Raw genomic sequence first — 12,288 nt, 5'->3', positions numbered from 1 at the left:
AGACATTGGAGCTCTGCTGGCAGATGGGAACCAAAATGGAGAATCTCATGGTCTGCCCGGCAGGGGGTTAAAAGTACCCAGTGGCTCAGCCTGAGGAGGGTCTCGGAGCCAGCTGGGGTGGGGCCTCGTGGGCTCTCGTGTTGTTGAGAGGTGGTATCTGTGTGACCTGCCTTGGGTGCCCAAATAGCACAACCCCCTCATGGGTAGAAAAATAAAAACAGGCAACACTTCCTGAGCACCTTCTCCACTGTGCTAAGTGCTTTACGTAGTCTTTTTATCCTTCCAAAACTCGAGGTACTGTTGTCCCCATTTTATAGATGAGAGTGCTGAGGGACAGAGAGGATTTAAAAACTTGCCCAAGGTCACACAGCTAGGATGATGATGCAGTCTGTGCCCACAACCACTAGGCGTCCAGCTTAGGACCAGTGGGACATTAAGAGAGCTGTCTACAACACACACACTTTAAATTCCCGTTGTGATGTGGCCAAAAAGAGAAATGGGGCTGATGGAAATCACACATTAGAAAGATAAATAAGCAGTATGTCTTTGGGTTTTTCTGCTTTCAATTGTAAAGGGAAGTTTTTCTAATTGTAAACATTACTTGATCAAATGGCTTTATGAGACAAACCAATTTTTAATTTTTTTTTAAAGATTTTATTTATTTATTTGAGAGAGAGAGAGAGAGAGAATGAGAGAGAGCATGGGGGGGGCGGGTCAGAGGGAGAAGCAGACTCCCCGCCGAGCCGGGAGCCCAATGCGGGACTCGATCCCGGGACTCCAGAATCATGACCTGAGCCGAAGGCAGTCGCTTAACCAACTGAGCCACCCAGGCGCCCACCAATTTTTAATTTTTAAAGCCTCTCCCAAAAAGGCAAACAAAGCCTCAAAAGTGTCATCATCGGGGACAAAATGAGGTCAGAGATGCAGGACAAAAATCAGACATTCCAGGGCATGCTGATTATATTATTCTGAAAGCGTAGCACAACCGTAGAAAGCCACAAGGAAGGGAAAGGAAGCATTCAAGTACAATTTCCGTCCGATATTGCATTCCTGAATTAAAAGAAGGAAATCTCCTGGGGAAACCCAGCCTCCAAACCTCTTTCTTTTTTCTGGGATTTATTCTTGTTCAAAGTTGCCGTTCTCACCTGTTGTGAGCCAAGGGCGTGGTAAAGGCAGATGGGTTTTTCTCTGAGGCCGGAAGCCTGCGGGAGGCATGGGGGCCCTGGGCATGGGCAGCAGGCACTGCAGGGAAAGGGGGGCACCGCTCACCTGTGGTGCTGGGGGGGCAGCGCAGGAGCTGTTGTGTGCTGGGCGATCATTCTGGGGGTGCCGGAGATGCCGGTGAAGTGGGAGTGAGCACGGTGCGGTCCGGTCACGGCGACAGTGGCTCGGAGCTAGTCCTGTGTGGGTCCAGGAGCAGTGATGGTACCTGTGGAGAGCGGGCTCCGGCTGAGCGGCACGTCGGACTGCCAACCCCTTCTTGCCTCTCGTAGCCTCTCCGCGAACATGCTGGGTGATGACGGGCTCAGGTGCCTCCTGGAATGTCTGCCTCAGTTGCCCATCTCCGGTTCGCTTGAGTAAGTGATGAGCAGCCCAGGGGACAGCCAGGAGGAGGATCCCCCGCCCCCGCGCTAGGCAGAGCCCCCACCAGACATCCAGGAGAGGCTGTGACTAAAGCGTGGTGACCCAAGCTGACTTTGGGACAGGAAAGTGACAGTTTCTCTCTAACCAGTTGATGCAGGACCTCAGCTGTCCTGACTCCTAGTCCATCCTGTCCCTGAAGCCCCTCTAAAGACTGAATCTATGGGACACAGATTTGGAGATGTTGCACAGCGGGGAGGGTCCCTAGGAAGTCACCCACACTCTCAGCCAGTCTCCCCAGTGATCTGGGAGACTAGCGACCTGAGCCCGGATACAGCGGGTTGCTAGGCAACTGAGCTTTGGGCTCTGGGTGTCCCTGAGCCCCTGGGGCTGGAACTGTCAGCCTGGCCCCATCGACCCTGTCTCAGCCCCAGTGGGTGCAGCTCCTGAGGACGCAGGACTGGGTGCCTGTCCTGCCTGTGTGGGGAAAGTGCCCCTCTGGCCTCTCTCTGGACCTCGATGTCTGCACCTGGAGAGTGGACACTTGGACATTGAGGACAGTCCTCCCAGAGGGGACAGAGAGCTGGAGGAGAGGGGACAAGGGGGGGCTGGGCAGGGCTGCCCTAAGGTGCTGCCCCTCCCCCCATCCTGAACCTCATTTCTCTTCCAGCCTGAGTCACAACAACATCTCCCTAGAAAGTGCCCTGGGCCTGGTGAAGACACTCCCCTCCTGCCCACGCATCCGGGAGGCCTCCGTGAAGTAAGACGTTGGTGCCACTTGCTGACGGTGGGGAGAAGCAAGATTCCCACGCTTAGCAACCCCCTCTGTGTGACTTGGGGCAACTTGCCCCCCTTTCTCAGTCTCAGGGTTCCCTGAACGGGGGATCGTGGTTTCCATCCTCCAAGGCCTGCATGACATGGGGACCAGGGAGGTCACAGGGTGGGGAAGGCGAGGATTCAGTGTCCTCACAGAATGTGCTGGGGGTTCCCTGTGGTCTCTCCTTCTGTGGCTTTCACCCTCCCTTGTCCCTGCGGGCCTAGCCCTCTTCCCTCCTGCAGCCCCTGGTGTCTGGGGCTCAGGATGCTGGGCCTCCGGCTTCCCCACACCCTTCTCTCTGCAGCCTGGGCTCTGAGCAGAGCTTCTGGATCCACTTCTCCAGACGGGAGGAGGCCAGGAAGACACTGAGGTAAGGCCTGGTCTGGGGGAGAGGGGCCAAGGGGAGGGAATGGGGAAGAGGAAGCTGACCCTGGGGCAGCTTCCATGCCTCCTCCTTCTCTCGGCCCTTTCCTCCTTCAGACACCCTGCTTCACGCTCACTGCCTGGGTTTGCCGCCCCCAGATCTGCCCCCAACACCCCCGCACCTCCAGTCCTGAGGCCAGGCCTTTGCATTGATGGGTGCCTCTTAGCCATGCCTTAACTATAAGCCTGGAGGCTTCTGAGTATCATGGTTAAGAGCTCAGACTCTGGAGCCACCTGGGGGTAAATCCCAGCCCTACCAATTTGCCAGCTGTGTGACCTCGAACAAGTGACTTAACCTCTCTGTGTTTCAGTTCCTCATCTGTAAAATGGGAATAATAGTAAGACCTACCCCTTAGGGTTCTTATGAGGCTTAAAGGAGTTGATATGTATAAAGTGCCTGGCAAGGGCCTGGCTCACTTGAGTTCTGTATCAGTTGCTGTTATTATTACCCACCGGTAGCCTGGGGTGCTCTCTCTCAGCTTCACCACCACTGCCTCGGGTCACTTCCTCTGTATGTCTTTCTTCAGCTGTGATCATGGCCTCTGAACTGGGCCACTGCCTTGGCCAGGCCTCCCCCAATCCATTCACTTCACAGCCCCCAGAGGGATCTTCCCAGAACACATTGGACTGTGGCACTCCACTGTGCTAAGCCCTTCCGGGGCTCCCCATTGGCCCCAGGATCAGGTTCAGATTCCTTAGTTTGGTCTTCTCCCTCAGTCTGATCTGGCTGCCACTTCCCATCGTGTTCCTCCTCACCTCCCCAAAGCCGTACACAGATAAGCCACACCCACACCACGCACATAAACGCACGCACTCCACACACATACACATACAACACACCCACAACATACATGCACACACACACTCAGCCCAAGGGCCCTTCACTCCTTACTAAACACACACTGCCCGATGAAGCTTCCTTCCCTCCAGGCACTCAAGCCAACACTCTCTTCCCTGTAGTTTCCAAGATAAAATTCTCCCAATCCTTTCATACCCAGCTGAAATGTCGGTCTCTCGTGGAATCCTCCAGGGGTCCCTGTCCCGTGACCGTGAACGGCCCTGTGGGGCCCGTCTGCTGGCCACCCAGGGCCACAAGAGCCAGGAGGATGGGGCCCCAACAGGAATCCCAGGCCTCCTCCCTCCAAGGGAGCCTGGAGTAAAGGGGTACTGGGGAGGAGAGCCACGGTGTAGGTTTGGGGTCTGGAGTCTGGCTGACTTGGACTGAAACCCGATTCGGCCCTTACTTCTCACCAGCTATGTGTCCTTGGGTTAGTCAGTTTCTCTGCCTGTAAATGATGTGGTTGGAATTGCATGAGATGCTGCATATAAGGTAGGCTCATCCGGAGCACCCAGATGCTGGCCCAGGGCCTGGCATAGAGTCAGGGCTCAATAAGGGACACTCCCGGCCCTTTCTTGGCAGGGGGTGGGGTGATCTCTCTCAAGAGATAGGAAGCTCCCAGAGCAGGAGCTGCATCTTTGGCCTGTTCTCAGGCCCTGATTCCAGGCCTTTGCCCTCAGGGTGGGGCACCCCACAGGCCCTGGGGGAGATGGGAGGAAGCAGGACAGCAGCCCCAGCAGGCCTCACTCCAGCTCTGCCCCTTCCCCTCTGCCCTCAGGCTGAGCCAGTGCAGCTTCGGGCTGGAGCATGTGCCCAGACTGGCCACCAACCTGAACCAGGCCCTGCAGCTGACCGCACTCACGTGAGTCACCAGGCCCACCCACAGGGGCAGGGGAGGGGCGGGGGCTCCCGGTGAGGGCCACCCCTGTAACAGACCTCTGTCCCCAGGCTGACCCAGTGCTGCCTGGGCCTGGAACAGCTGACGCTTCTCTTGAGTCTGCTGAGGTGGCCGGTGGGGCTGTTCAGTCTCAGGTACTGTCTTGCTCGGTGCCCCTGGGAGGAGCCAGGGTGGGCCCTGGAGAATGGGTCTCCCCCAGGACCGTGGCCCGAGCCACGTCCTGCACCCAAACCCTGCCACTTGGACCCTGCCTTTAGCCCCAGAAACCCCCTCAGGCATACGGAGAAGCCACCCTCCTTGAGGTGGGGCCTCTGCTTGGGCACTTAAGAAAAAAAAGGAGGGGCGCCTGGGTGGCTCAGTTGGTTAAGCGACTGCCTTCGGCTCAGGTCATGATTCTGGAGTCCCGGGATCGAGTCCCGCATCGGGCTCCCTGCTCAGCGGGGGGTCTGCTTCTCCCTCTGTCCTCTTCCCTCTCATGCTCTCTGTCTCTCATTCTCTCTCTCAGATAAATAAATAAAATCTTTAAAAAGAAAAAAGAAAAAAAAGGAAACCCCAAAGGACACCCAGATGAGGTCAACAGTAATATACAACAGATATCATGCGTGTATGCTCACGATGATCATTTTGAAACTTTCAGAAAAGGGTTGCTGGAGGGGAGGGCGGTGGGGGCATGGGGTAACGGGGTGATGGGCATTAAGGAGGGCACGTGATGGAATGAGCACTGGGTGTTATACGCAACTGATGAATCACTGACCTCTATCTCTGAAACTAATAATACACTATATGTTAACTACCTTGAATTTAAATTATAAAACAGAAAAAAAAAACTTTCAGAAAAGCAGAGAAGATACCAACAAGTAGAGAGACTGATGTTGAAGACTCATATCCTTAGCCCCTGGGCTTGACAGTTATTCATGGTTCTCCATATTTGCTTCGTCTTTTATTTTTTTTTGGCTAAATTGTTCTCAAGCTATAGATCTCATAAAACATGGCTCCTAGACATTTCACCATAAATTAAAAAAAATAAGGACATTTTCTTCACAATTGCGGTTGAATGAGGACACCCAGGAGGATCGGTGGCAATTCTGAGTGTTGTGATGGCCCAGTCCAATCTAAAAGTTCCCACTGTCCCCAGATGGGGCAGCTGGCTCATCGGACCCAGGATCCAGTCAAGGCCCACACTGGTACAGGGTGGCGATGGCTCTTAGGACTCTTAATCTGTGTCACCCACCCTCCCTGGTTTCTTGTGGACAAAACCACCCGCTGGGCTGTGTCTACACTCGCTGGCTCTGTCTGGTGCCTTCCTCCTGAAGTCACTGCGTTTGTTCCTCTAAAGCCCTGACATTCCCAGAATGGAAGTTAGATCCGAAGGCTGCAGGAGACTCAGTTACATAAATTTGTCCAAAACCCTGACTCCGTGGGCAGTGCTGGGCACGTGTCAGCACAGCCGATGACGAGGCACGTGAAGCCTGGTTGTTCTCCAAAATACCATTCTTGTTCAATTGTGGTACAATAGACATAAAATCTACCATCTTAACCATCCTTAAGGGTACAGTTCAGGAGTGTTAAATACATTCTTATTGTTCTGCAGCCGCAACCCTTTTCTTGGAAAACTGAAACTTTGTCCCCATGACATGCATCCCCGTGTCCCCCTACCCCAGCCCCTGGCAGCCACCACTCTCCTTCTCAATCCACGGATCTGACTGCTCTAGGGACCTCCTGTAAGTGGGATTGCGCAGGATTTATCTTCTCTGTGACTGGCTCGTGTCCCTCAGCATCACGGCCTCAGGGTTCATCCACACTGCAGCAGGTGTCAGAGTTTCCTTCCTTTTCAAGGCTGACTGTTGTCGCGTTGTAGGTAGCCACCGCATTTTGTTGATCCGTTCATCCGTCCGTGGACCCTTGGGTGGTTCCACCTTTTGGCTGAGGTGCTTAATGCTGTTGCGACCATGGGTGTGCAAATACCTCTTTGTATCTCTGCTGTCAGTTCTTTTGGGTGTATACCCAGAATTGCTGGATCACCCAAAATAACACTTTAAAATAAAACTTTTCATACTCTAAAAATAATCCGTACTCGTTGTAGAGATTTGTGGAAAATCCAGATGAACATAAGAAAATAGTACTTCAAAAAAAAAAAATCTCAACATAACTTCAAAAGCAGAAATATTTTAAACAGCTCTCTTTTTTCCTGCTTCTAAATTAATGCACGCACATTGTAGAAAGTCCGGAAAAATATTGGAAACTGTGGAAGAAAGGAAAAAACCACTTGTGAGAATTCTACCATCTAAACAACCATCATTAGCTTTTAATATATTTTCCTCGTATCTCCGTCTCCCTCTTTCTATCCATGTTTTCTTCTCTCTCCATACATATTTTTCCTTTTTTAAATACAAAATGGGAATGTTTTATATATGGTTTTATTTCCTTATCTTTGCCATGCAACACTATATGGCCCTTTCCTTAAGTCTAAAACTATTGTTTAAAAAAGGACTATTTTCTGTTGGGATTGTTGCAGTAACTGCAGAACAAAGATGATGTTAATTTCCCGTTTTACGCTTGTGCTTAGTTGTGTAATTTTATAGTTTTTAAACCAGCAAAACCAAAAAGCCTCTGAGCCCCACACTTGCCCCCCACCCCCGGCTCACCCTGGGGGACCTTCATCTCCTTCTGCTTCTGCAACAGGGTGGAGGAGCCGTGGGTAGGCAAAGCCGGGGTGCTCACTCTGCTAGAAGTCTGCACGCAGGCCTCAGGCAACGTCACTGAAATAAGGTGAGTGGAGGGAGGAGGCCCCTCAGAAGTCTTCATCTTTTCATGACTATTGGGACCATCCCTCACCTAGACATCAGTCTCTTGCCCTGTGGGGTAATAGCTGTGTCACTAGCAAATTCTCTAGATCCCCAAGATGGCAGGGGATACACATTTGTTGGGACCTGTGCAGTAATCAAGCTACAGAGCCAGAGAGAGGAAGGCAGCTACAGAATTAAGACAAAGAGCTGGTGGATCCCAGGTAGACACAGGTGGGAGTCCACACTGATTGTCCAGAAGTGGCCCCTGGATTACAGTAAACACACATTGTGGCTCTAGGACTAGAGGTGACAGAATGACGTGGAGTAGCTAAGAGCAAAGGCTTTGGAGTCCCACTGACCTAGTCCAGATCCCTACTGGGTCTGGGAGCTCAGAGTCAGTAGACTGGCAGCCGAAGGCGGAGCTGCTTCGGACCTCATGCTGGCTACCCCTTCTCTCCTCAGCATTTCCGAGATCCAGCAGCAGCTCTGTCTCCAGTTGGAGTTTCCCCGTCAGGAGAACCCAGAGGCCATGGCCCTCAGGTGGGACCTAGTACCTGGGCCCCCATGGGCGTAGCTGGTGATGGGCTGGGGGTGGGGGTAACTACTGCTTCTGATCAATAGTTCTCGTGCCTTGCTCAGTGTCCTTTGATGTCCAAAGTGTCTACCTGGCCAAAGAGTTCTGGCCCAACCTGCCCAGCCCCACCCCAAACCTCAGTCTCAGCTCCAGTCATCCCCACCACCTTTTAGTTCCCCCAATACCACCTTGCTCCGTTTGACCTCAGGGCCTTTGCACGGGCTGTTTGTGGACCAGAATGTTCTCTCCTCCCCTACCCTCTTTCTCCTTTTCTCCTTTCTCCCCTACCCTCCTGACTAACTCCCCCCTTATCCTTCAAGTCTCAGCTTAAATGCCACCACCTCAGGAAAGCCCCTCTGAACCCCCAGATGTAGTCAAGTTCTCCCATGATCCACCCTTATAGATGCCTGGATTCACAGCACCCCTGATCCATACAGCACATTTTGGAAATTAAAATGTCACCCCTTTTGAGTGAATGCAGCCCTGCATGTGTACATTCTGGGGAACAGACCACAGCCGGTTCTCAGCCCCAACTCACCTCCTTAGCTGAGTCCCCTTGTGCAGTGAACAACAGCCATACCAGCTGCCCCATCTGGACTTCTTCAAAGCACTTCCCATAGTTGAATAGAAAACTGTGGGACTTTACTTCATTAGTGTTTATTTATCCCTAAAAGGTAATCTCCTTGTAGGCAAGGACTGCATCCCCAATAGTGACCCAGGTGTTCAGAAACTCCTGCCTCCCTGTCTACCTCCAGGTTGGCTCACTGTGACCTTGGGACCCACCACAACCTTCTTGTCTGGCAGCTGATGGAGACATGTGCCAGGCTGCGGCAGCTCAGGTCAGAACCCCGAAACACAGGGCGCCTGGGTGGCTCAGTCGTTAAGCGTCTGCGTTCGGCTCAGGTCATGATCCCAGGGTCCTGGGATCGAGCCCCACATCGGGCTCTCTGCTCTGCGGGAAGCCTGCTTCTCCCTCTCCCACTCCGCCTGCTTGTGTTCCCACTCTCGCTGTGTCTCTCTCTGTCAAATGAATAAATAAAATCTTTAAAAAAAAAAAAAAGAACCCCGAAACACCATCTAGGGCCCTGAGTTCTCTGGTCATCCCCTAGTGCCCACACCAGACCACATGGAAGAGGCTGGCCAGTCCGGGATGCGAATGAGCAGAGCCCAGGGCAGCATTACTTCCTCTGGCCTTCTTGCTTCCCTAAGCAGGAGAGAATCCCATTTGGCCAGTGCGGGGAGAGCCCCAGGGTGGCATAGATGCCCCCACTGGGAGCTCTTGGGCGGTTCTTTCCCCTCTCTTGGGCTCCCCATCTCTGTGTGCTGGATGATCCCGGAGGTGCATCCAACCTGAAATCCTCTGGACTATGCTCGGGCCTTTTCAGCTTGTCCCAGGTGAACCTCTGCAACACTAGCTCCCTGCTTCTGCAAAGTCTCCTGGAGGCCCTCTCCGAGCTGAAGACATTCAGGTACGCAGACGAGTATGTTCACTCGCCCGCCCATGCATGCTCTGCCCCACACTTCCTGCGCTCCCCAGCCCTGGGCTCAGAGGAACTCTGTGTCCGCACCCCAGGGGCTGGGACCACTCTCAGCCCTGGTTATGATGGCAGAGTGTGTGGTCATCCACATGACCACGTGGCAAGAATGAGTTCCTCTTCAATGCTTTCTCTTTTCCTTTTTTTCCCCCTTTATTATTTGAAATAACTGCAAACGAACAGATAGACCTAGGAGCAGTTCCGTATACCATTTTCCCAAATTCACCCCTTGTCAATATTTTTTCCCATTTGCTCTTTCTCCCTTCCTCCCTCCTTCCTCGCCCTTCCCTTCTGTTCTTCTCCTCTCTCCCTCTTTTTCTGAGCCATTTGAAAGTAGTTGCATAAACACACCCCTTCACCCCTTACTATTTCAGTGAATTTCCTAAGAACGAGAACATTTCCTTCCCACAATCCAGTAAACGTGTAAGATGCAGGAAATTTAACATTGGTACGCTATCGTTATCAAAACTACCATTCAAATTCAATTTTGCCAAATGTCCCGGTCATGTTGTTTGTTGCTTTTTTTTTTTTCCAGTCCTGGATTCCACCTAGGATCACACACTGCACTTAATTGTCATTTGCCTTTTGTCTCCAATTTGGAATGGTCCTCAGCCCCTCTTTGTCTTGCGTGATATTGTCATGACATTTACATCTCAGTGATTTTGTCAGACGTCCTTCAGTTTGGCTTCAGTGTTTCTTCACGTTAGATTTAGGTTCTGCAGTGGGGCAGAAATCTCACAGAGGTGATGTTACATTCTCCTCGGGAGGCACACGTTGTCTCTTTGTCCCCTGACTGATAGTAACTGTGATCACCCCGTGAAGGTGGGGGTGTCTGCCAGCTTCCTTCCCCTGCAAAACTACCGTTTCCCCCTTTCTAATTAACCCATATCTTGTAGGGAGACACTTTAAGACGCTGTAGATATCCTGTCCTTCCTCACGTTATCACCTACTAATTTCAACCTCCGTTGATAATTCTTGCCTGAATCAAATGTCAGTAGGATGGTTGCAAAATGGAGCTTTTCTCACTTTTAATTCTCTTTTAATCTAGCTGATTGCATCAAGGGGAAGGTGTCCTTTTGGTGCCCGTGTATCTTTAACACCTCTCTCAAAACTGCTACTCATTTTGGTGGTTTAAGTAAAGATGCAGAGCTCGTGGTAAAAGCCAATTAGCTAGCTAGACTTCCAGGGATGCCCAGGAATCCCTGGCAAGGGGGATTGTTGCTACCTGACTGTGGTTTAGGGAAATATTCAACTAGTCCAAGCTGTATCTAAGCTTAATGATTCCATGGTGGGGGAGGTTTATGAAGGGAAGGAGGGTGCCATCCCCCTGCCCCAGCCCTCCTCCTTGCCCTCTGCTATCAGCATTCTGAACTCTCAAGACCCAGAGCCCCTGCCCGACCTGCTGCCCTTTGACCCCCACCAGGCTGACCTCCAGCCATGTGAGCTCCGAGGGCCTGGCCCACCTGACATCTGGTCTGAGCCACTGCCACCACCTGGAGGGGCTGGAGTGAGTCGCAGGGTTGGGGGGGCGGGGTACGGGAAGGGATGGCCCAGCCCAGGGCAGGGGTGAAGAGGACAGCTGGGCCTTTGGTAAGGTGGGTGGTGGGACTTCAGCCTCTCGCTTGGCTCCCTGATGAAGCCCAGCAGCCTTGGGTGTGGCCCGGGAAGGCTGAGCACTGTCTTCTTGGTCCCAACTTATCAGTAGCTCAGAGTGACCCAGGACGAATAACGGTGCCTGTCTGGGCTTGGGCTGGCTCACGTAAAATGTAAAGTGGGGGTCATCACCCTTCTCTGCCAGGGGTGGCTATGGGTGTCAGGGTACAGGGAGGGCTGTGGGGCCGAAGGGATCACTGCACGTGTGTGTGTGTGTGTGTGTGTCCCCTGTCCCTGGCTTCCTCTTTCTCAGCCCTCATCCAGGACATCCTTTCTCAGCTGGGTCAGCTGAGATGGCCATGCCCCCTCCTCAGGGACCCCAAAGCCCGGCCCTTGGAGCCAGCAGTGCCCCCGAGAGGCCTGGACAAAGAGGGTGGGCCGGGATCTGCAGAGCCCCAGCTGCCCCCCACAGGGAGCTAGTGAGACTGCTCAGCTGCAGGAGCCGGGCAGGCTTGTCTAACACTCGCCTCGTACTTGGTCCCCTCCAGCTTGTCCAACAATCAGTTTGGTGAGGAGGACGCCGAAGTGCTGTTGGGGGTCCTTGAGGGGATGTGCCGGCTGAAGAGGCTCGAGTAAGTGGTGGTGGTGTGAAGGGGGGTGCGGCGGGGAGGTGGGGAGGAGCTGGGAGCAGGCCTAGGAAATTCTGCATCTCTTGTAACACCAACTGTGACATACCTGAATGGATACGGGATAGGTAACAGGTGAGCCAGTTGCCCTCCCTTTTACTCCCTTACCTGGCTCGGAGTGCCATCAAAATGCTTGATCCCTGGAAATAAAATACTCACTCACACTGACCCAAGCCAGACATTGACTGGCTTGTGTCACAGAAAATTACAAGGCAGCTAACTTCAGGCATGGCTGTATCCAGGGGTTCTGTATTTGTTCTCTCTCTCTCCGCCCCATCCCCACCCCCATCTTGACTTCATTCTCAGGCAGGTCATCCCTGCAGTGGCAGGCTTCCTTTCTACCAGCTTCGCAAAAAGGGAGCACCTTTCTCTCTCTAGTTACAACACAAGGCTCTAGATGATTCTCACTGGACTAGCTCAGGTCACATGCCCACCCCTAAGCCAAGCACTGTGGATCTAAGCACACAGTCTTCTGAGTGGCTGGATCTGGGTCACATGCCCACCCAACTGTCTGGGCTTGGGGGGCCGGTGGTGTTTCAGGGTGCTGTTGTCAGAAG

At 52.8% G+C, this 12,288-nt stretch overlaps 1 protein-coding gene across 19 annotated transcripts in view; it reads left to right on the top strand.

Moving 5' to 3' along the window:
* Positions 1–12,288, top strand: part of NLRC5 (NLR family CARD domain containing 5) — an 89,591-nt gene that overhangs the window by 67,308 nt on the left and 9,995 nt on the right. For all 19 annotated transcript variants that reach the window (XR_010408053.1, XR_010408054.1, XR_010408052.1 and 16 more), the window contains 11 exons: positions 1,494–1,577; positions 2,252–2,341; positions 2,703–2,768; positions 4,438–4,521; positions 4,608–4,691; positions 7,240–7,326; positions 7,806–7,883; positions 8,673–8,756; positions 9,303–9,386; positions 10,876–10,959; positions 11,594–11,677. Coding sequence is in view for 16 of the 19 variants with exons in the window: in XM_064580664.1 (XP_064436734.1) it covers positions 1,494–1,577; positions 2,252–2,341; positions 2,703–2,768; positions 4,438–4,521; positions 4,608–4,691; positions 7,240–7,326; positions 7,806–7,883; positions 8,673–8,756; positions 9,303–9,386; positions 10,876–10,959; positions 11,594–11,677 (909 nt within the window). In the remaining 3 variants the exon portion in view is untranslated. The remainder of the gene's footprint in view (positions 1–1,493; positions 1,578–2,251; positions 2,342–2,702; positions 2,769–4,437; positions 4,522–4,607; positions 4,692–7,239; positions 7,327–7,805; positions 7,884–8,672; positions 8,757–9,302; positions 9,387–10,875; positions 10,960–11,593; positions 11,678–12,288) is intronic.

Source organism: Mirounga angustirostris, unplaced genomic scaffold (assembly GCF_029215605.1).
Source record: "Mirounga angustirostris isolate CCGP_5_RB_7025 unplaced genomic scaffold, mMirAng1.0.hap1 SCAF_16, whole genome shotgun sequence".
In the NCBI taxonomy this organism is placed as follows: domain Eukaryota; kingdom Metazoa; phylum Chordata; class Mammalia; order Carnivora; family Phocidae; genus Mirounga; species Mirounga angustirostris.
This window is presented reverse-complemented; position numbering and strand designations above follow the sequence as displayed.